Source organism: Myotis daubentonii, chromosome 5 (assembly GCF_963259705.1).
Source record: "Myotis daubentonii chromosome 5, mMyoDau2.1, whole genome shotgun sequence".
Taxonomy (NCBI): domain Eukaryota; kingdom Metazoa; phylum Chordata; class Mammalia; order Chiroptera; family Vespertilionidae; genus Myotis; species Myotis daubentonii.
Window position 1 is genome coordinate 39,910,425 of NC_081844.1, and position 23,606 is coordinate 39,934,030.

The 23,606-nt window shown below is 41.4% G+C and overlaps 1 protein-coding gene across 1 annotated transcript; it reads left to right on the forward strand.

The window, feature by feature from the left end:
• The first annotated feature begins 20,057 nt into the window (after positions 1-20,057).
• HMGB2 (high mobility group box 2) lies at positions 20,058-22,677 on the forward strand. The gene is made up of 5 exons (XM_059697634.1): positions 20,058-20,199; positions 20,758-20,926; positions 21,188-21,333; positions 21,417-21,591; positions 22,137-22,677. Exons 2-5 carry the CDS (start codon positions 20,777-20,779, stop codon positions 22,290-22,292), a joined length of 627 nt encoding a protein of 208 aa, XP_059553617.1. The 5' UTR covers positions 20,058-20,199; positions 20,758-20,776; the 3' UTR covers positions 22,293-22,677.
• The last annotated feature ends 929 nt before the right edge of the window (positions 22,678-23,606 follow it).

Below are 23,606 nucleotides of genomic sequence, written 5' to 3' on the forward strand. Positions count from 1 at the left end.
GGCCCTGGGACCAGCGCAAGCGCAATGAGCCCTCCCCGCCCCGCCCCTTCCATTCTACCTCAAGGCACGACGGGAACTGTAGTTCTCTTCTGGGCAGTCAACCTAAACTCTGTCCTGATCGCGCGCCGCGCGGGTTGGAGGAACTACTTATCCTAGCATGCATTGCGCCGCAATGGGCCGGGCTTTTAATTATTTTTTTTAAACCTCGGGGAAAACAGGGGCGTGTTGTGGGGGTTTGCTACGTTTTCCAGTTTCTAATCCCTGGGGGAAGTTGGTTGGTTGGTTGGTTAGTATTTAGCTCCTGAAATTTTGCAGAGTTGGCATTCTACACGACGAGGTCACTCAACTCCGGAAGCGAAGCGCAAAACGAGGGGGGCAGGGGTAGGAGGAGAGTGAGGGTGCTGGAAAAAAAGTTTCGGGGGGCGTTATCGTATTTGTGATTTAAAAAAAGGGGGGGGGTTTGGTGTGACCACGCTTCTGTGGGAAATCCAAACCAAAAGACAACTCGGGCGAGCTGGCGCTTTGCGGGTCCTGGAGGTCCCGCAGCAAACACAGGGGCTGAATGGCCGTCCCATTCATTGACGCGACTGAAGACCGCCTGCTTAGGGGCGGTCTCCTCACAAATGCCTGGGCAGAAGGCCGTTTCGAAATCTGTTGCATGTTCCTGCAAGGAACGCGTGTTATTCCGGGGCTCACAAAGTCTGCGGCTTCCTGAGGTGGAGCTACTGACTAGTTGACTTTCACAGGCCTTAGTTTGGCCGCCACCCCCAATCTTTTTCATTTCTCCTGGAATGAACCTGGAGAGGGCGGAGTCTAATGTTTTTAAAAAGGGAACGGGGAACCCTACCAATACCAAGTTAGTTTGAGTGCTCCTCAGAAAGTTTCTGCAGGGGAGAAAGAAACCGCGTTTCCTGGGTTGTCGCACGCGAGTGTCGGCAGGGTGTGTGTGTGCGTGTGTGTGTGTGTGTGTGTGCGCGTGTGCGCGCGCGCGCGCTTGTGGAGAGCCGGGTAGAAGGATGGGAGTGGCAAATATAAAAGCTGCACCTTGGCTAGTTAACTGCATGTCCTAATCAGTAAATATACCTTGTTTAACAATCCCATTGTTCAAAGAAAATACAAACCAATAGGGTTTGGGTGGTGGTGTTTTTGAAAATTCACTTCCTGAGTAAATTTAGTGATCGATGACTTTTTTAAAAATGTAAAATGTCATCTGCCCTGAAATCCAAAGCCATCCATTCTGTGTGCTTCTTCCGTTCTAGGGTATGACAAAGGAAAGCAAAAGAATTAAAATATTACATAAATTGAGCTGCAACTGGTTTGGCTCAGTGGATAGAGCGTAAAGGTCCCAGGTTCGATTCCAGTCAAGGGCATGTTTCTCTCCCATCGATGTTTCTAACTCCCTATTTCTCTCCCTTCCTCTCTGTAAAAAATCAATAAAATATATTTTTTTAAAAATATTACATAAATTGAATAGTCAAAAGAAAGATGGGAGATGGTAAGTGCTTTGTGTTATCTTTGCAATCTGCACTGGGTGTCCACTAGCCACATTTGAACACTTGAAATATGGTTATTGCAACTGAAAAATGGAACTGTTAATTTAATGTTTTTTTAAATTTTAAAAACTGATTTCAGTTACTGAAAACTTTTAAGTATGTGTAGAACAACCAGAATATATGAGTCTATTTTTTCAACTTAAACTTTATGAAATCTAAATTCAGCATTGGAATTGAGACATGTTGTATCAACTACTAGTGGGATTTCAAAGACTTAGTAGCAGAAATTTAAAACAGAATATTGAGTAGCTCATTAACAATTCTTTATGTTGATTACATGTTGAAATGGTAGTATTTTGGATACATTGGTTTAAATAAAATATTAAAGTAAATTTTACCTGTTTTTAATGTAGCTACTAGAACATTTAAAGCAGGGGTCCTCAAACTTTTTAAACAGGGGGCCAGTTCACTGTCCCTCAGACCGTTGGAGGGCTGGACTATAGTTTTAAAAAAAAACTATGAACAAACTCCTATGAACACTGCACATATCTTATTTTGAAGTAGAAAAACAAAACAGGAATACAATATTTGTATTTGCATGTGGCCCGTGGGCCGTAGTTTGAGGACCCCTGATTTAAAGCTACACACATGGCTGACATATTTGCATTAGATAAGGCTGACTTAAAGTATTAAAACACATAATAATACTACCTTGTTTATGGATATATTAGGGGTCCAGTGCACGAATTCGTGCACCTTGAAAGGAACTGCAGTGGCACAGGGTTGGGTCCCGGCCCATCCTCCACAGCCCCGCCCAGCCCCTCCTGCAGTGGCCCGTCCTCTGTCTGGTGGCAGCCCCTGCTCCCGCCACCACTGCTCAGGTGTGGAACGATTGGGGCCGGTGCCAGCAGCGGGTGTGAGCGGAGGCTGCTGCCCCGATCGCCCCTTAGGAGCAGGGGGAGGCCAAAGAATAGTAGAGAGATTCAAATAACTTTATCTGAAAGGTCATCATCTCACTACTACTTTTTCAGTGATAGAGCAACTAAGATTCTTTAGATGTTTTAAAATATCAAAGTGAATATTGAAGGGGAAAGCACAGGAAGAGCTGTGAGGAACACTGTGATCTTTCCTTAGCCAGAGGGAAATTCAGAATTAAAACTAGTGTGGCCAAACACTTTTTAAAAATGCTTTAATTGATTTTTAGATAGGACAGGAGAGGGAGAGAGAGGGATAGAAACATCGACGACAGAGACACTCTATTGGCTGCCTCCTGCATGCCCCCTACTGGGATTGAGCCCACAATCTGAGCGTGTGCCCTGACCCAGAATGGAACCCGGAACCTCTTGGTCCAAGGGACAACACTCAATCCACTGAGCAACACCAGCCAGGCAACACCTACTGTTTGTCTGGGTTTTCTGATGAGTTACTACCTTAAATAATTTACTCCAAAAATAAAATGACTTTGTCTTGGCATTGCTACCCATAAGGAGAAAAATGCTATTTAAAAAGTTATGAATCACTGACTGCATAGAACAGAATACCTATTTAACAATACTATTAGTTTTTCTGACATAATAAGAACACTGAGGGAAGATGGTTCCTTATATTGCTTCTGTAGTTCAACAATGTCAGGGTTGGCATCTATGGTTTTCTTGCTTTTCCCTCATGCCACTCAGGGTAGCATTCTCAGGATTGGTTTGAACCAGCAATAATCTATCAATAACTTACTTCTAATCAAGGTATTTTTTTACAGTAAGAAGGAAGGAAAGAATGATTATTGGACAAGCAATGAAAAATTATCTATCTACAATGGTCTAGTTTTTTTATTGTTGGTACTATTACAGATGTCCATTTCCCCCTCCCATTGCTCCCCTCCCCCCAGCCAGCCACCCACCTTCACCCCATTGTTTTCTGTGCCCATGGGCTATGCATATATGTTCTTTGGCTATTCTCTTCCAGTCACCCTTCCCCTCCTCCCCTCTGAGATATGCCTCTGGTCCTATTTTTTCCATCAGTTTATTTTGTTAATTAGATTCCACATGTAAGTGAGATCATATGGTATTTGTCTTTCTGACTGGTTTATTTCGCTTAGCATCATAATCTCCATATCCATCCCTGCTGTTGCAAGGGTAAGAGTTCCTTCTTACATTTACACAGTGAAATACTGCAATTGTCTAGATTTAAGAAATATGATAGAAGGAATAGAACAAGACCATGCTATTTAAAATTCCTGAAACAGATAAAAAATTCTTTCAGAAGTTGGCAGAAATGAGTTATGGATTTTAATGAACGTTTAAAAATAATTCCACCTCGCCCTAACTGGTTTGGCTCAGTGGATAGAGCATCGGCCTGTGGACTGAAAGGTCCCAGGTTCGATTCCGGTCAAGGGCATGTGCCTTGGCACATCCCTAGTAGGAGGTGTGCAGAAAGCAGCTGATTGATGTTTCTTTCTCATCAATGTTTCTATCTCTCCATCCCTCTCTCTTCCTCTCTGTAAAAAAAATCAATAAAATATATTTTAAAAAATAATAATTCCACCTTTTTAAACTTAGAAATTCACTCAGTAAATATTTGCACCAATAACATTAGTATATGATTGTACTAGGTCCTATGAGAGATATGATACTCCCTGCCTTCAAGAAATTTCTACATAATAACTCTTTGTATTATACTTTCTACTTTATAAAACTCTTTCACAGGCATGAAATATTTGGAAATCATAACTCTTTACAGAAGAAATTTTTATCTGATAGATAAATAGTAGGCCCTCTAAATCCTTACCTATACCTCTCTGGCTTTTTACCACTTTAAAGTTCTGGGGCAGATTTCAGCTGCAGATGTCTGCATCCCTTTGCATTCCAAAGGTGGAAGAAAGTCCTACCCAGTATAATTAGGGCAATTTGGAAGTGCTTGAGAATTATCAACCTTCCCTCTCAGCATCCCTTATGCAATGTTATACAGAAACCCCAGCTATTTTGCCCCTCACATGGGATAACTTTGAGGCATGTATTTCATACCATTTCCCTGAATTTTCTGGTGGGATTACACTCCAGTCATTACTAGTGGCAGCTGGCTTAGTAAGGCGCCCTTTATTTACTGCCTTCCCTTCTTTGTCTCACTTCCCCATCTCCTACAGGTGTTTCCTGAATCCTCCAGATAAACTACCTGCACTCAAATCCTTGTCTCAGGGTTATAGTGGGCATTTCCACTAGGTTATTTCCACATACCCACCCCTCAGCTATGTGTCAGTTCAATGGGTGGGCACATGATTCAAGCCAAGCCAATTTGAATTCTTCCCAGGCAATTTTGTTCAACCTGAAAAAAGGGAGAAAAGAGAGTCTCCTCTTTTTTTTTTTTTTTTAATTTCCCCATTATTATATTTCTAGAACAGTGCCTGGCACAAAGTAGGAACTTGCTGAATATTTGTGGACTATTCAATTAATACAATTCCTACAACTTTTTTGCTGCTAACCCACATTTGTGATGACATTAGTTTTTAAATGTATGATATCCTCTTGTTATAGTATATCATGGTGTCATAGCATTGTCTGTAGTAGTTAAGAACATGGACTCGGCAATGAAGGAAAAATACCACATGATCTCACTCATTCATGGATAATAGAGACCATTATAAACTTTTGAACAATAATAGATACAGAGGCAGAGCTGCCTCAAACAGATTGTCAAACTGCAGCGGGAAAGCCGGGGAGGGTTGGGGGGCAGGAGGGAGGGGGGTAAGAGATCAACCGAAGGACTTGTATGCATGCATATAAGCATAACCAATGGACATAAGACACTGGGGGGTAGGGGAGGCCAGGGGATGGTCAAGGGCGGGGGGAAAAAAAGGACACATATGTAATACCCTTTGTAATACTGTAAGCAATAAAAAAAAGAAAAAAAAAGAACATGGACTCGGGAGCCAGATGCTTGAGAATTAACTCTGTCACGTGCCAGTCGTTAAACTGTGCTGGTTATTTGTCTGTTGTCTCTCAGCTCTTTTCTCCTACTCTCTCCTGTATTGCAAGGGTGCTGGAATCCTAAAAGAAACATTTTCCAGATTCACTTGCCAGTTGGTGTCACGTTCAGTTCTGCTAATGGGAGATTAAAAGGCAAGAGGAGGATAGGAGGCATTTTCCTTCTTCAGGCTCCAGAAGCCTCAGCAGCACTGTGCTGCTCTACTCTGGCTCTAGGAGTGGGCGGCCTGCTGAAGTCAGCTGGCTTCCCGCAAAGCAGCCAGCAGAGATAGTTCTAATCCTGCAACAGTTATGTCCCGAAAGCTCAGAAGGACAGCATTTTGGATAACACTGCTTTCCCAGTGCTAGAATGGTAGCTCTTCTGGTAATTACTTCTGGATAACAATAAATACCTCCCCCACCCCTTTTTGCTCCTCCAGACCTTCTGTAAGGATTCCCTCAAAAATAGAGGTAATATTCCCTCTGAAATAACCAAAGTGGTTTTTCTTTTCTTGACTGGATACTGACTGATAATGTGACCATGGGCAAGTAATTTATTCTCTTTGCTTCTGGGACTTCCTGTATAATATGAAATAGTATATCTATCTCATTAGCATTATTAGGAGGATTAAATGGGCTAATATTTTTAGAGCACTTAGAACAGTGCCTGGCACAAAGCAGACACTATGTTTGTTAAGTGGTATTGTTTCATACTGTATTGTTAAATGCAAATGGCATTATCAATATAATTTTTAAAATCTAATGTCTTGCTCCATATACCATCCCTTTGTACAACCTGCCCCATAATCCTCCCTTGCTTATCACTATCACTTCCCTATCATCTGTCTTATCCTTTTCTCAGCTCTTCTGTCATAAAACAGCATGTATATTTTTCAGTGTCTCTCACTTGCTTTAGACATAATAGACATTTGGAGGCCAGTAGGATTAAATGTTTTTATAAATATTGTATTATAGGATGCTACAGTGGTGAGAGGGGTATGCAAGGTGAGAAGCAACACTGGAAGTGGAAGACAATCCTATATAATAAAAACCTAATATGCTAAGTGTCCAACTGTTCGACCAGTCCCTATCATGGGCACTGACCACCAGGGGGCAGTCGCTCCGACTGGTAGCTTGTGCTGGGGTCCGGCCGATCCGGACTGGGCAAGACAGGCCAGACACACCCTGGAGCCCTCCCATGGTCCCTGCCTGGCCCTGATCGTGCACCGGTGGGGTCCCTCAGCCTGGCCTGTGCCCTCTCCCAATCCGGGACCCCTCCGGCGATGTTGGAGAGCCAGTTTTAGCCTGAGACCCCCAGGCCAGGCTGAGGGACCCCACCAGTGCATGAAATTGTGCAGCGGGCCTCTAGTAGGTTATATTAGAACCTGAAGATGAATCTAGAACCTTCATAGTAGGATGTCAGGGACCTCATGTAGGAGAAAGGCTTGAGAAATAGATTCTTTTGGTTAAATTGCGTCTACATTAAGAGTATCTTACACTTGTATGGAGTTATTTCATTGACTTCAGTTTTGAGATATTGAAAATATACTTGTTTTTGATCTCGTACTCAGCAGGGAGAGCAGACTCAGATTCTAGGGCTACATTTACTCCATTACCAAGATCCTGAAGAAAACCCCCTCCCCCCAAAAAATAAACCACCTAAAGTAGGAATGAGATAGGCTTAGAAATTACTGAATAGACAGAATTCTGCTGTATTTGTACAAGGATAGAATCATTGTCCAGAGAATTTGTTTCAGAAATTCCTAGAATCCTGTTGAAGTTTAACAAAGTAAACTTACTGTCCTTTAACCTTTCAGCTTGTCCTCCAAGGTGTAAATACTTCTCTTTCTTTATTAATTAGTCCAATCTTCAATTATGCCTAAGTGTATTTTTTAGTCTAATAGAATTCTAGGTTTTAAATATAGATATTTTTTAAAGTACATCTGAAAATCTCATATTATTTGTGAACATATTTTTAAATACTACTAAGCATTGTGACAAAATTTAGGAAATACAGTATAAATATGTCATGAGTGTTTATACCAGAATTTGCAATTTTCAGTCATTACCAAATTTTAAACTGTCATTGGCTAGATAGAAAATCAGCATAGTGACACCATGTCACCTAAGGCCTATCCTCTGGTAGACAGGCCAAATCATTAGTGCCAGGACACTTTTCTTTAGTCCCCAATGTTCAATTCAGGAATTCACACCACTACATAAAGATAGCACTTGCAAGCGCAACAACACTGTTCTATATGTCCTTCCTTCTCTCCGCTTTAACCATAGACATAGAGCCTTCCTCAGCCCAAGAAGTAACCTGCTTTTAAAAGTGGAGCGAGCCCTAACTGGTTTGGCTCAGTGGATAGAGCGTCGGCTTGCGGACTGAGGGGTCCCAGGTTTGATTCTGGTCAAGGGCATGTACCTTGGTTGTGGGCACATTCCCAGTAGGGGGTGTGCAGGAAGCAGCTGATAGATGTTTCTCTCTCATTGATGTTTCTAACTCTCTACCCCTCTTCCTTCCTCTCTGTAAAAAATCAATAAAGTATATATTTAAAAGTGGAGTGAGCACACATGTTCTGATCTTTGTGCTAAACTGGTAGTTTCGAAATACCATCCCCAAATACTGATAAGAAATTTGATTTTTAAAAACAACTCCACTTCATGCATTTTTGTAAGAGGCAATAGTATTTGAAAACAGGTTTTAACTTATGTTTGTGCAAATTTTTAAGAGGAACTGAGTTCTGAGTACCTCAGAATTGTTCGGTCCAGCACAGTAACACTTATTGAATATTGAATAGATGCCAGATACTGTCCTGGGAGTGGTCTTCATAAACAGATTAGGGACCTCCAAGGATCTATTTCCATTACATAATGTAAATTTTATTCACAAAATATCTAAGTTTACTACAGGTAATGTGCTTCTTGAACTTTCCTCCCACAATACTTTGTATCGCATCCTATACCTCTCCTCTGTAGCAGGCTTCACATTTATAAAAATTTTGTATATAATTATTACACTTTTGTTATACATTTTCCAAGAGGCAATCCATCTTATTCATTACTATGTGCCCAAATCTTAATAATAGCTGACCATCAGCAAGCATTTAATCAATTTTTGTTGCATGAAGAACTTTCTGAAATCATCACTAATGGCCACTAGTCAATGCATACCTCCTAAGATATGGGGGCATAGTCCAAAACTGTCTCTGACAATTGGAAAATATTTTTGAAGGCATCTGTTTTATTTCCTTTTAAAACTCATTTGACTTTTTAATTCTCATCCATTATAGGGACATCTCTGGAAAATAAAAAAAAAAAGTTAAATCTAGCTATAAGCTAAGGTATATATATATATTAGTTTTCTGGGTTAAAAATGAACAGTGATTTGCGGGATTTCAGATATGATTATTCGTTTTAGGTGAATAAAGTAGAAAAAGAATGAGTGGGAGGACTTGCCACAGGAGCAACAAAGACCAAGAAGGTAATTAATTCTTTTACTTTCCCTCCATTTTCCATTGATAATATGCTATCATTTCTTTACCAAAAAAAAAGAAAAAGAAAAAAAGGAAAGATTAGGTGATTTCAAAACCTTATAATCATGCCAAAAACATTCATTCCTCTGCTATGAGTGGGTGGACCATGAACTTTAAATCTACAGGTAAAACACATTCAAATTTTCCAAGAAAGTCAATAAATACATTTCTAGCTATTATAGGGAAAGGAGAAGTGTTAAGCTACTCTACTCTTGTTGGGAAGATCATATAAGCTAATGTATAAAAATGCATGGAATAATACAAAATTGTATATAAGTGTAAGGTAGTATGATTACGGTTTATTAGAAATATACTTAGTATATAATGTACAATATGATTACTATTGCTAGCACTGCTGTAGAGTATATTTGAAATTTGCTAAGAGAGTAAATCTGAAAGTTTTCATTACAAGGAAAAATAAATTTGGGGGGTAACTATATGATGTAATAGATTTTAACTATAACTAAATTATTATGGTAGTCATTTTTTAATATGTATTGGTTGACTCATTTGCCATATACCTTAAACTTAAAAAGTGCTGTATGTCAATTATATCTCAATAAAAAGTGAAAAAAATAGGATGACAAATTAAACTATGATTACAGGGTGGGAAAAGGGAACTATACTCAGCAAGGTAAGCTTGTTGCCACTAGGAAAAGGATAATCCAAAATCAGATAGAAATTACTTTTGTATATCTATACTTCTTATCCATTAACACAAAATTATATCATGAAATAAATACAAACACATTTCTGTAAATTGGATTCAAGTCTTACAATTATAAAAAAAGCAAGGATGGTATTTTAATATTACTGGCAGATGATATTTCATTTACATGGTCTGGGAAAAATTAAATTATTTTGTGGAATCAGTTAACTCAAGTCCTTGATATCATCATTGAATACAGTGATTCTGAAACTTCATCATACATCAGAATCACCTAGGAAGCGTGTTAAGCCATAATTGCTATGCCTCACCTCCAGTGTTCCGTGATATAATAGGTCTGATCTGGGGCCCAAGAATGTTTGTGCACTTTTTTTTTTTTAATGAATGTTCCTTTCTTTTCTTTTTTTTTTTCTAGTGCATTTTTATTGATTTCAGATAGGAAGGGAGAGGGAGAAAAGGATAGAAACATCAATGATGAGAGAAAATCATTGATTGGCTGCCTACTGGGGATTTAGCCTGCAACCTGGGGTCATGCCCTGACGGGAATCAAACCGTGACCTCCTGGTTCATAAGTTGATGCGCAACCACTGGGCCACACCAGCCAGGCTGCACATGCACTTTTAACAAGAACACAGGTGATATTGAAACTGCTCTTCTGAGAACCGCACATTAAGAACCAACTGGCTTGGTAGAAAAAAATGAAAAATATCTGGTCCAAATCAGAAGACCTGAGTTCTAGTGCCAGTGCTGATATTAACTAGTCACATAGGATGGTGCTGGTCATTTTATCTCGCTGTACCTTTTCCTTGATCAGATGGTTACATCTGCCTCTTCTGCCTTACAGGTTTCTTGGAAAAATGAAAATATGATGACATGCTAAAAGTAATTTGAAAAAGCCAATTTAGGTATGAAATAGCCAATATCGTAGTGTTTGAAAGATTTCTCAGTAACCAAGGGTTTAAAATCAAGAGTTGGAAATATTTATTGACTTATCTACTATTATATTATACTTAAAATACATCTGCTTTCCAAGTCAGTGGGAAACTTTATTTAGTTTATTTCTGGTTAACTCATTCACAGAACTGGAAGTTTTTTTTTCAAATTTTACACCTAAAATGGGTGAATTTTTTTTTTTTGAACATTTCTTTTTTTTTTTTTTTTATTGCTTAAAGTATTACAAAGGGTATTACATATGTATCCATTTTATCCCCCCGCCCTAGACAGTCCCCTAGCCTCCCCTATCCCCCAGTGTCTTATGTCCATTGGTTATGCTTATATGCATGCATACAAGTCCTTTAGTTGATCTCTTACCCCCCTACCTCCTGCCCCCCAACCCTCCCCGGCCTTCCCGCTGCAGTTTGACAATCTGTTTGAGGCAGCTCTGCCTCTGTATCTATTATTGTTCAAAAGTTTATAATGGTCTCTATTGTCCATGAATGAGTGAGATCATGTGGTATTTTTCCTTTATTGACTGGCTTATTTCACTTAGCATAATGCTCTCCAGTTCCATCCATGACGTTGCAAATGGTAAGAGTTCCTTCCTTTTTACAGCAGCATAGTATTCCATCGTGTAGATGTACCACAGTTTTCTAATCCATTCATCTACTGATGGGCACTTAGGCTCTTTCCAGATCTTAGCTATGGTGAATTGTGCTGCTATGAACATAGGGGTGCATATATCCTTTCTGATTGGTGTTTCTGGTTTCTTGGGATATATTCCTAGAAGTGGGATCACAGGGTCAAATGGGAGTTCCATTTTCAGTTTTTTAAGGAAACTCCATACTGTCTTCCATAGTGGCTGCACCAGTCTGCATTCCCACCAGCAGTGCACAAGTGTTCCTTTTTCTCCACATCCTCTCCAGCACTTGTCGTTTGTTGATTTGTTGATGATAGCCAGTCTGACAGGTGTGAGATGGTACCTCATTGCTGTTTTGATTTGCATCTCTCGGATGATTAGTGACTTTGAGCATGTTTTCATATGTCTCTTGGCTTTCTGGATGTCCTCTTTTGAAAGGTGTCTATTTAGGTCCTTTGCCCATTTGGAAGTTTTTTCTTTGACCGTTACCAAACTTTTTGATCCAGTTAATTACTTGATCCTGTTTGCTGACATTTTTTTTTTTCCTGGAAATACACAGACGTTTTAAATGGAAGCAAAATGGGGCAAGGGCATCACAGCCAACAGGGATTGAGCTCAGGCGAGGCAGGGCCAGTGCTGTGCCCGGGTCATGGAAGCCGGGTGGGAGCTGAAGAGGTGGGCCGGGTGGGAGCTGAAGAGGTGAGCCTCTGCCCGAAATGACTGCTCACAGAACTGACCAGATCTTATAATCTCCTTTATTAGATTCCATGTTCCGAAGACTTGGAGAAATTATCTCTCTGCTGCTGCCTCATTTGTATGGTTAGCTGTAATCCACTGCTTGGAACTCTTCATCCAACCTAAGAATTCCAGTTCAGCATAACATCCCAGTTATCTTCAATAACACAGAATTTCTGAGGATATTAGAAAAACATTTGCAAGAGGTAATCCTTGCAGTTTCCTTCTCAGAGACTGAGTACCAATGTGAACGTTGTTAGTCTTAGCAATAGACAGGGAGCACATTTGCTTGCAGTTGCTGATACTTACAGAGCACATATACACCTTTACCTAGCAACCCTCGTAGAAGATGCGTTGCAGAAGTAGGAAGTCTCAATGTTTGATAAGGTAACCATATTTGTTAACACAATAGATGATATGGCCAAGAGAGAGTCATAACTATTTACAGGCAGTCAAGTCTCTTTATCCTCATTCACAAGGGTTGGTTATGCTCTATCATAACCAGCAGTTAACTAGTAATTTCCACTCTGTCACAGCCCCATCACTTGCCATTATTCCTTCCACCTTACCAACTATTCTTCATGATCTTGCTAAGAATAACTCTCAAATGTGCCTGGAATTGTTTTCTGTATCAAAATGCTTCTTCTTCCCTAAAATTGACTTAGCTGCTGGCTGTCAGCAACAGTTTCACAGGATGAGGAGAGAAGTGGCAAACACAGCCCAGTTCAGGAAAATCAGAGATCTACTAGTACTTGCTGCATTCTGAACAGAGTACATATGTGGTTATCTGAGGAAACATGCAGTTTGGCTGCCGGTCACACTCCTCAAGGGAGTTACTCGTTCTATACGAAGAGCTTCTGGAGAATGGTGCCAAAGAGAGAAATGGTGATACCAAGACTTTAAATATGTGCAGTTAGAGTTCTCAGGTCATAGGCTTGAGTTTGATCCTGATCTCAACAATATCGTTACAAAGCAATTATTGTAGACAGGAACTGGTGGATCTATGAGTACAATGCAGAAGCTTATAGCATGAAGCATAACAAAAAGATGACTCAACTTTTTAAAAATAGGTAAGTTGTACTCACTTCCTCTCAAATGATTCCTTTATTTTCAGAGTCATACTGTATTCTTTGGCTTTCATTGTTAAGGGCTAAATTGTTCTTGACTATTTTGAATGGAGTGCTCTGCAAGTGAAAAAATGTCATAGCCTTAAAAAAACAACCAGCATACACATTTTCAAGAGTGTGTGTGTGAACTTAGGTTTTCATTTCTCTTGGGTAGATGCCTAGGAGTGGAATCTCCTAGTGGGTAAATGTATATTTAAATTTTGAGAAACTACCAAACTGTTTTCTACAGTAACTATCATTTTACCTTACCACTAGAGATGTGTGTTCCAATTTTACCACATCTTCAATATTTGCTTTTTTCTTTTTGATTATAGCCATCCTAGTGGGTACGAAGTGGTATCTCATTGCTTATTATGGTTTTTAAATTAGCATTTCCCTAATGATTAGTGATGTTGCATGAATTTTCATATGCTTAGTAGCCATTAGTCATTTGTTTTTTTAGCATAGACTAATTTAAGACTTGTATCCTATGAATAGGATAAATTTTTGCACATGCACATATCTAAATATAAATATTTGCACACCCCAAAGTATAGTATGCTAGGCATATTACAACTTAATACAAATTATTACTTCTATCACTTTCTGAACAATTAAAGACCCTTATAACAATTTAACTCCACTTATCCCTCTTATCTTTTGTACTATTGCTATATATACCATTTTCACATTATAAAAACCCACAGGACATTATTATTATTGCTGTTTTAAACAAAATACTCTTAAATTGTACATACTTACCCTGTGTTCTTTTCCTCTTTCTTAGGATTTAGGACCATTTTCATTAAGCAATAACTTCTCTCAGCTTTTGTTTTTCTGAAAACATCTGTAATTTGCCTTAATTCTTGAGAGCTTTTCCCCTGGATATAGACCTTGAGGTTAGCATTTCTTTTCTTCAGTAATTTAAAGATGTCATTCTAGCCAAACCGGTTTGGCTCAGTGGATAGAGCATAGGCCTGCAAACTGAAGGGTCCCAGGTTCGATTCCGGTTAAGGGCATGTACCTTGGTTGTGGGCACGTCCCCAGTGGGGGGTGTGCAAGAGGCAGCTGATCGATGCTTCTCTCTCATCGATGTTTCTAACTATCCCTCTCCCTTCCTCTCTGTAAAAAATCAATAAAATATATAAAAAAAATAAAAACAAAAATGTCATTCTATGGTCTTCATGATTTCCTAGTTTTGTTGAACAGTTAGAATTCAGACTTAATGTTGCTTTTAAAGTTTACTATGTCTTTTCCCTCTGGTTCCTAAGATTTTGTCTTTAGTTTTCAAATTTTTTTATTATGACACACTCCAGATAATCTTTTCTACTAGAGCAGATTTGATTTTTCCCTTGTTAGGCAGAATCAACCCCTCTAGAAGGTAGAAGGATAAGGGGATGATTATCTCAAAACAGTGAGAGATTGAGCTGCATGTATCCAGGCTGGGTTATAAAGTTTTAGTAAGATCCAGTTCACCTCTGGCTCATTCCTGTTCCTCAGACATTGTCACATGGGTTTTTTGTTTTCACTTTCCATTTTTTAAAATTATTGATAGTATTACATTACAGATGTCCCCCATTCTACCCTCCCTCCCCTTTCACCCAGCCTCCCTGCTTCCCAACTCCACCCAGCCCCTGCCCCACCCCAGGCCTTCACCATACTGTTGACTGCATGTCACACTGGCTTTTTTTTTTTTTTTTTTAACATTTTTATTTATTTCAGAGAGGAAAGGAGATAGAAACATCAATGATGAGAGAGAATCATCGATTGGCTGCCTCCTGCATATCCCCTGTTGGGGATCAAGCCCACAACCTGGGCATGTGTCCTTGATCAGATCGAACCTGGGACCCTTCAGTCCACAAGCCAACACTCTATCCATTGAGCCAAACCACACAGATAGGCTGAATTCTCAGGTGGTAGGAGAGGCTAGAGGCTAGAGCTAGAGGCTGTCACGCTGGCTTTGATTGAGGTCTTGGCAATCTGTCACCTTACCCCTGAGAAAATTCGTTCTGGTCTTTGGGGGTTTGAAGCTTGACTCTCCACATTTCTATCTACACAGCTTCAAAATACAGCAAATGTTTTCAGGAAGAGACCAATGATGTGTTTTTGGCAGACCCTCTCAGTCCAGCCAGACTTTTGTCTACAAAGTTCAATGAAACCCTAGATTTCACTTTGTCTTTTAGAGGCTTCTGACACAATTCTCTAGCCTCTCATACCACCTGAGAATTCAGCCTATCTGTGTGGAAAATAGATCATTACATATATTTATGTGTCCTCTAGTTTCCAACTGATTGTGTTAACCCCACATAATTGGTAAAAACTTAGTAGATTCTCTTTCCCTTTATAAACATCCTTATACTTGGGCCTAGTCAGATTGATTCTTGTACCTAAAATGTACAAATTGTTCCCCCAGATCATCAACATACCCATGAAGTGCTCTTCCCTGTCTGGAATTTTAGTTTGGATTATTTTTGGATTGCTTCAATATAACTCCAATGTATTTAAAAACATGGATTTTGCAATCTGACCACCCCCCTCTGCCCCCTCCCTCCCCGCCTGCCCCAAATAACTTTTTTGGTTGACATTTAGTTCATAATGATTCAAAAAAAATAGTTAACTTGTGTGTTTTTTAAATATATTTTTATTGATTTCAGAGATGAAGGGAGAGAGAGATAGAAACATCAGTGATGAGAGAATCATTGATCGGCCGCCTCCTGCATGTCCCACACTGGGGACTGAGCCCACAACCCAGGCATGTGCCCTGACTGGGAATCACACCGTGACCTCCTGATTCATAGGTTGATGCTCAACCACTGAACCACGCTGGCCAGGCAGTTAACGTTTTTTGAAGAAAAACAAAATTACATTGCTTACCATTTTTTTTCATTGAAAATGCTACCAGTGGGATGAGAGGTTTTTTTTTTTTTTTTTAACCTAGAATTTTCATTTCATTTATTCAAAAATACATTCTTTAACTATATCACTAAGTTGAAACTCTAAAGTAATATGCAGTTAGCCCTCAAGACCAGGGATCTCCCCCTAAGTGGATGTGCCTGTTTGATAATTCTTCAGTGTGCTTATCCTACTCCCCTCACTGTCTTTGAAACAACTTGAAAATACTAAGATTCATCTTTGAGAAGCTATTATATGTGCAGAGTAATGGTTTCAGTTTTTTTATATTAACTATGCAACTGGAGAGAACAATATGTATGTGCAACTAATCTTACGTATACTACATTTTGGCTAACTATATGAGTTAATAAATAATTGAGAATTTATTTACTGCTCTGTGGTGGTGGTGGGGGTTATCAAATATATATATAGCTAGTGGCCCGGTGCATAATTCATACATATTAAAAGGGAATTAATTAGAGGAAATATTTTAATATTGCTATTTGCCCTTTCTCTATAATAGAAGTATCAGAGATGAAAGAAAATTAGTAAAATGCATATGAAAATCTCCCTCCTGTCAGAGTCTGGGGCATGCCGCGAGACCCAGAGTCAAGTCCCCGCCGACCTACGTGTGCCTTGAAATTGCGCAACACCCACACCTGGCCGGCCCCACCCCCATCAAGCCCTGTAGGGCGAGGGGCGCAGCCTCAGGTCCCCCATCAAGACCCATCGGGTAGGGGGGGGTCACAGTCTCAGGTCCCCCGTCAAGCCCTGCCAGGTAGGGGGCGCAGCCTCAGGTCCCCTGGCCTGGGCATGAGGGCGGGACGACCATTTGTATATTAGCTCTTTATTATATAGGATATTCTCTTTCACTCAGGATTTTGCTATCTGGTTTTATTATCAGATTATGAAAAGTTCAAATTCTTAATGTAACTGACTGAATAAATGATAGGAATTTCAATAGCTAGCAAAACCCAGATCATTTATTTCTACATAATCCTGCCAGATTGACACTGCTATGGATGAATTTCAGTTTACAGAATAGCTATTTATACTTATAGGACAGGGGACTTACTTTGGAAACAGCTTCAAGCCTAATTCATAATTATTTTGTTGCTAAATATTTATGTTATAATTTGTGAGATGCTGAACTCTGGCAAAGTTTGGCAAATAAAGTGCTATATTGGTATCATTTAGGAAGGGGAAAACTCTGGTAAGATCATTTTACTAGAAGACTAAGATAACAGCAATATTGTATATGTAAAGTTTGGTTATATAGTTTATTACATGTGGGTAGTTATAAACTTTTATGTAATCAAATACTGTTGTGAAGTAGCGGGGTTCACAACTAATTGGTGTTCATAACCAAAGAATTTCCTAGAACCCATGTTATCTTTTAAAATTTTAATTATAATCTCTTGACCACTTAATTATTACAAAAGTTAAAGTATATATTTCCCCACATTATGATTACATATTCACAGAATTATAGAATCATAAATTTAAAAGTTGAATGGCACTAGATTCCCCAAAATGTCATTTTATAATTTCTCAATCAAAAGCCTAGGAATATTAAGTATACTATTTAAAATCACAAGCCCTTGCTAGATTTTGATTTACACTTTTTTTAAAAAATGAAGAGCAATCACTTTCCTCTTTATCATCTTTAGAAAGATGCATCATTTTAATAAAAATAAACTTCGAAAGTTACTTTAGAATATATGAAATTGATGTGTTCCTGAAAAGAAATGGTTCTAAAGTTGAGTTTTAGAAATACCATCTTATTTTCCCATTTTGAACCATAACAAGATTCAAAACACAATGAGGAACACCTTTAGTATTACCTCTTTATAGGAATTTCAGTTCTCTGCTTGTCATAACAGTATGCCAGGTAATCCATAATAGTGAACTAGGCTTCTTGTGTATTTAATCCATCTTTTCAGAACTACATTTGGGATTAGATTTTTGTTTGTGTGTTTGGTGCTACCAGATTCTGTATATAATTTGTATTTTTTAAAAGGGTTGCTCTATAACCAACAACTGTCTATATCCCACTTAGAACTTACTTCCCTTTTCACTTCACTGTGCATCTCAATGTTATTTCTCGGTCAGGAAGTACACCGTGAGAGTGAAGTCTTGGCATCAACGGTAAAAGTAGATTAAATATAGAAATGTTTTCCTGTTCTCTGCTGTGATGGAGTCAAGAATGAATGTAAATGGGCTGGGCTGGCCTCACCTGCAGGCTGTAAGGGAAGGATCTAATCCAGGCCTTTCTCTTTAGCTTGTAGAGGGCCACCTTCTCACTGTGTCTTTTCACATAACCTCACCTCTATGGCTGTATCTGTGCTCAATTCTTCCCTATTTATAAGGACACCAGTTATATTAGATGAGGGACCCACCCAGCTTCAGCATGACCTCATCTTAATTCATTACATCTGCGATGAACGTATTCTCCAATAGGGCCAGTTCCAATTGTGCTATAAAAGCACACAACAATTCAAACGGACTAAAATTTAGTCACTAAAGCATACTACATGAAGTAGCAATAAACAGATCACTAATGCATTACATTTTTCAAGTTTATTTTTAAATCCAGAAACAGTAAATGCATGCATCATGTGCCACTAATAATGTGTTTCCAGGGAAAACACATTTTAAAGAACATGCTTTTTCTTTAGGAAACCTGGGCTAACCGTTGCCGGTTCCGAGGTTCTATGGAGTATGGTTACTGATCACACACGAAGCTGGAGCCACGCAGGCCCAACAAACACCAGCCAGCAAGCTTGCTGAGAAAAACAAGACTATTTAAAATCTGCCCAAACCAACTGTCGGGGCAACATTTGGGCCAATACGGGGAAAAAAAAAAAAAGCGCCTTCAAAAAGAAATACACCACAGAAATGGCACCCTGTCACACTCCTCCTGCCCCGGGAAAGGCCGCCTGCGGCCCTCGAGGGCGCCAAGGTCAGGGGGTCTGGGGGCGCCGCTCGGCCGGGACACGAGGTCAGCGGGGCGTGCCGGTCGGTAACGTGCAGCTGGACGCCGTTTGCTCAGTATGTGCAACTGGGGGTGGGGCAACATCCATGTGGCTTTTGTGGGACTCTCAAATGGGTCTTTGATATTAATAACTTTTTAAAAAACGATCACATTAGAGGGACGAGACAGGGAATAACAAACAAGGTGACAGCTGGGCCCGCCACAGGCGCGGAGGTCACCAGGACGCCTCGCCGCGCCGCGCCCGCCGCCGGGAATCGCGACCCGGACAGCGGGGTGGGGCCTGGGGAGCGCCGCCCGCCTCCCCGCGCCCCCCCTACCCCCACCCTCCCCCCCCCCCCCGCCCCGGAATCCTCAGGCGCCCTTGTTTACCTCTCGGCATTTGACACCCGAGACAAAGGGGGAAGGGAGGGAGCGGCTTCCGAGGGACAGTCCGCCGGCGGAAAGCGCCTTACTTTGTAGGTGGGTTTGCAACACCCCTCGGGAGGCGGGCGCAGCTGTCCTCCCGCGCCCTGGCCCAGGTGCCCCGCCAGCGCTCGTCTCCCCGGAGTTGCACTCCGACCTCAGCCACCACGGGCGGCGCTGGGCCACCAGTCCGCAGGGCGAGCGCCCCCGTCTGTCCCCAGTTACCCTTCGGCCGGGGCAGAGGCGCTCTGGACCGGGAAAGCGGTCGGAGCCGCGGCAGGGCAGGCTGCTAGTTCCCTCAGCGGCCGCAAAGCGGGTCGCCGCCGCCAGCCCTCGGCAACAACCCCCAAGCTCGCGACTCGGTATTTTTAAATCTGGCGGGGCTTTCCCTTTCGGGCCAACCGCTCCCCCCCAGTTTACTGCCCCAGCCAGTCAGCGTCAGGCCCGCCATTTTTCAAACCCGCTTCCCGCCGCCAATCAGGATCGAGCAGTGCATTCCTCTCCTGACCGGTTCTAACGGGTCTGGGAGTTAACGACCTGGGCGACCCACCGAACCTGCTAGGCTGGGGGCGAGGGGACGGGCCCGGCGAGATGGCGACCAATAGGAAACCTCCGCTGGGAAGGGGCGGGGCTTCGACGAGTTTGAATAATCACCAGGCCCAATCACAGAGGCGGGGTGTGGCCTGCGGTGCAGCTCGTCAAGTTGCGGTGGCGCGGAGAAGTCTGCAAAACAAGAGGCTGAGGATTGGCTTAGCGATAAACCAGTTCACGCCGGAGCCCAGCGAGGGAGCGTCTCGGTCGGACCCGGCCGCTCGGCGGGACTCTGAGGAAAACCTACCACCAGGCAAGAATCCCCTCTGCGCCCCTGGGTGTTGGGGCTGCCGTTCCCTCCCCTCAGCCTCCTAGCCGGCCCCGACGCTGTGGCTTTGGAGGGTTCTCAGCTACGCGCGGAGTCTCGGGTGCGGGCCGCCGAGGGCCAGGGACTGTGGTGGGCGGGCGGGAAGCTCGTCCGCGCTCGGTTCCGGGAGTTTTTTTAAATGTCGGCCGCGAGTCAACTTGGAGTGGGGCAAGTCGGAGGGCATTTCTGTCAGGAAAGGGGTTTCGAGGGCGCCGGCTGCGTTCCCTTCCTGCGCCTGGGCCCGGAGCGGGCGGCGGCGGCGGCGTCTCCGGCCTCCGGGAGGGACGTAGTCGGTCGCGCGGAGACTCGGTTGGGGCGGCTTGGGTTGGGCCGCGGAGGACCGTGTACGCGGAAGCGGTGTCGCCGCGGCCCCGGGGCGGGTGGGCCGGCGGGCTCGGGCGGCCGCTCTCGCGAGGCGGGTCGCGGGCGGGCGGGCGGGCGGGCGCGGGTTTGGGCGGGAAGCCGAGCCCCGCCGGCGCCCACCCCCAGCTTTCGCCCGGCTAGGAGGACGCCGTCTGTCATCATGGGCAAAGGAGACCCCAACAAGCCGCGGGGCAAGATGTCCTCGTACGCCTTCTTCGTCCAGACCTGCCGGGAGGAGCACAAGAAGAAACACCCCGACTCTTCCGTCAATTTCTCCGAATTCTCCAAGAAATGTTCCGAGAAATGGAAGGTGAGTCGGGAACGCAGACTCGAGCTAAGAGTTCTCAGGTGTGTTCGCGGGCCAGGACACTAGGCAGGCAATTGACTTGGGACTTTCAGCTCGCTACCCTGAGGACTCGAAGATTCTGTTGAGAGTTTTAGGCCGGTTACTTTAGGTTTTTGCTTAAGACCGCTAAAGCAAAATGCTGTTACTTCGGAAAATGTGGCCGTTAAGATGGCCTTTTGGGGTGTATATAGCTTACAGTTTTGCTGTGTTTCTAACTGCTCACAGACCATGTCTGCCAAGGAAAAGTCAAAGTTCGAAGACATGGCGAAGAGTGACAAAGCTCGCTATGACCGGGAGATGAAAAATTATGTTCCCCCCAAAGGTGACAAGAAAGGGAAGAAAAAAGATCCCAATGCTCCTAAAAGGCCTCCGTAAGTTTTTTGTTTTTGTTTCTTGAATCGCTCAAATTGCCCCTTGATTTTTCAGTTTATTAACTCTTGTTACTTCCTTTCAGATCTGCCTTCTTCCTGTTTTGCTCTGAACATCGCCCAAAGATCAAAAGTGAACACCCTGGTTTGTCCATTGGGGATACTGCAAAAAAATTGGGTGAAATGTGGTCTGAACAATCAGCCAAAGATAAGCAACCATATGAACAAAAAGCAGCTAAGCTAAAGGAGAAATATGAAAAGGTACACTTTTTAAAGCCAGGGTTGAAATTAGATATTTTCTAAAGTATGTTAGAAGTAGATACAAGTGGTAGAAAGTTGGGAAGTGTAGATAATCATGTATTAATAGCTGTCAGCTGTGCTTTGCACAACTTAGGCAGAACAAACTAATTGAGAAATCTTTCTTTTGACTGAAATCAGTGTTGTAGCACTGGTAGGTTCCTGCATAGAGACTCTTTTGTGGTTATATAGGCCTCTTAGTTTGAAAAAGTGGAGGGCCAAATGGGTTTTATGTAGGTAGATAAAAAATGTGAAGTTGAAGGGTGGGGGCGGGGGGGTACTAAGTGAGGTAAATGGATGTTAGTGAAAGTATTGACATTGATCTAATGCCACCCCATGGTTTGACATCATAAGCTTCCTAAAGCCTAGAGGGAACAAATGCTGTCAAAAATAATTTTTTAGACAGTTGCCAGGGTTATTGGTCAATAATCTTAGACTGTTTACACGTAGTGGTTTTCAGTTGAGAAATGACACCGGATGTTGATTTTCTTCTCTTGACAATATTTCAGGATATTGCTGCATACCGTGCCAAGGGCAAAAGTGAAGTGGGAAAGAAGGGCCCTGGCAGGCCAACTGGCTCAAAGAAGAAAAACGAACCAGAAGATGAGGAGGAGGAGGAAGAGGAAGATGATGATGATGAAGAGGAGGATGAAGATGAAGAATAAAGGCTGTCCTGTAATGATGTGTGCGGAGTATGTGTGTGTGCTCTCAGGCAATTGTTTTGCTAAGAATGTGAATTCAAGTGCAGCTCAATATTAGCTTCAGTATAAAAACTGTACAGATTTTTGTATAGCTGATAAGATTCTTTGTAGAGAAAATACTTTTATAAAAAAAAGCAGGTTGTAGCTTTTTGAGGGGCTACTACATACAGTTAGATTTTAAGGCTTCTGATGTTAAATGTTTCTAAATATTTAATGGTTTCTTTAATTTCTTGTGTATGGTAGCACAGCAAACTTGTAGGAATTAGTATCAATAGTAAATTTTGGGTTTTCTAGACTGTTGCATTTTGTTTTTTTAAAAAAAAATTTTGTAATAAAATTATGTATATTATTTCTGTTGTCTTTGTCTTAATATGCTAAATTAGCTTTCACTTTAAAAATACTTAGGGTCTGGAACCCTGTCAACTTTTTTGTATTTCTGCCTTATTGTTCTTACACACACCTGAGTTAGTATAGTGTTTGGTTAAAAGAAAGTCAGATATACCCAAATCATATCTACAAAGTGTTCTTTAAAAATCAGATCTGGAATTTAAAGAACTTTAAAATTGTATGCAGTTTATAAAATGAATGGTTTTTTGTGGGGTTTTTTTTGACATTTCTATTCTTTTATTAGCTAATTTGTCCACAACTCCGGGTTATTTTTTTAACAGTTTATCTTGAATAATATGAAGCAGAGGAACCAGTACAGTGAATCTATACCTATAAACAAATTTAGAAGCATTAGTAAAAGTTTTACATTTTCTGATCTTGAACTATTCAAGGTAGAATACCTGGATTAATTTTGAGTTAAATCTTTTAGAAATTAGTGTGGTCTTAAGCTTTAGAATTCTGGGTAACCCAAGAAAGCAATTGATAATGAATATTGTGATCTAACAAGTTTGACTAAATCTCACTAGGATTTATACAAGAAAAAGATTTGAGAAATGCTCACTTGAGGAAGCAGTTTATATTTGAATTTAGGTATTTTGAATAGTTATCAGGCTATTAGAGTTGACCGTCTGTTGGTTAAATGTTAATAGTTTTATAGTAAAACCTGACAATCTTAGTCTCCTATCAAGTTTTAAAATAGAAGCCAAAATTCATATCCAACCATGGGAGCCTTGGTTGTCATGCCATATGTGGAATAAATATTTGGTAGGGATTTCATAAAATACTAAAGTTTTAATTAGAAGTGAGACATTAGTATAATGACCAGAGCAAATGGACTCAAGTAAAATCAAATCTCTTCATAATTGCCCGATACTAATCCTAATGGTTACA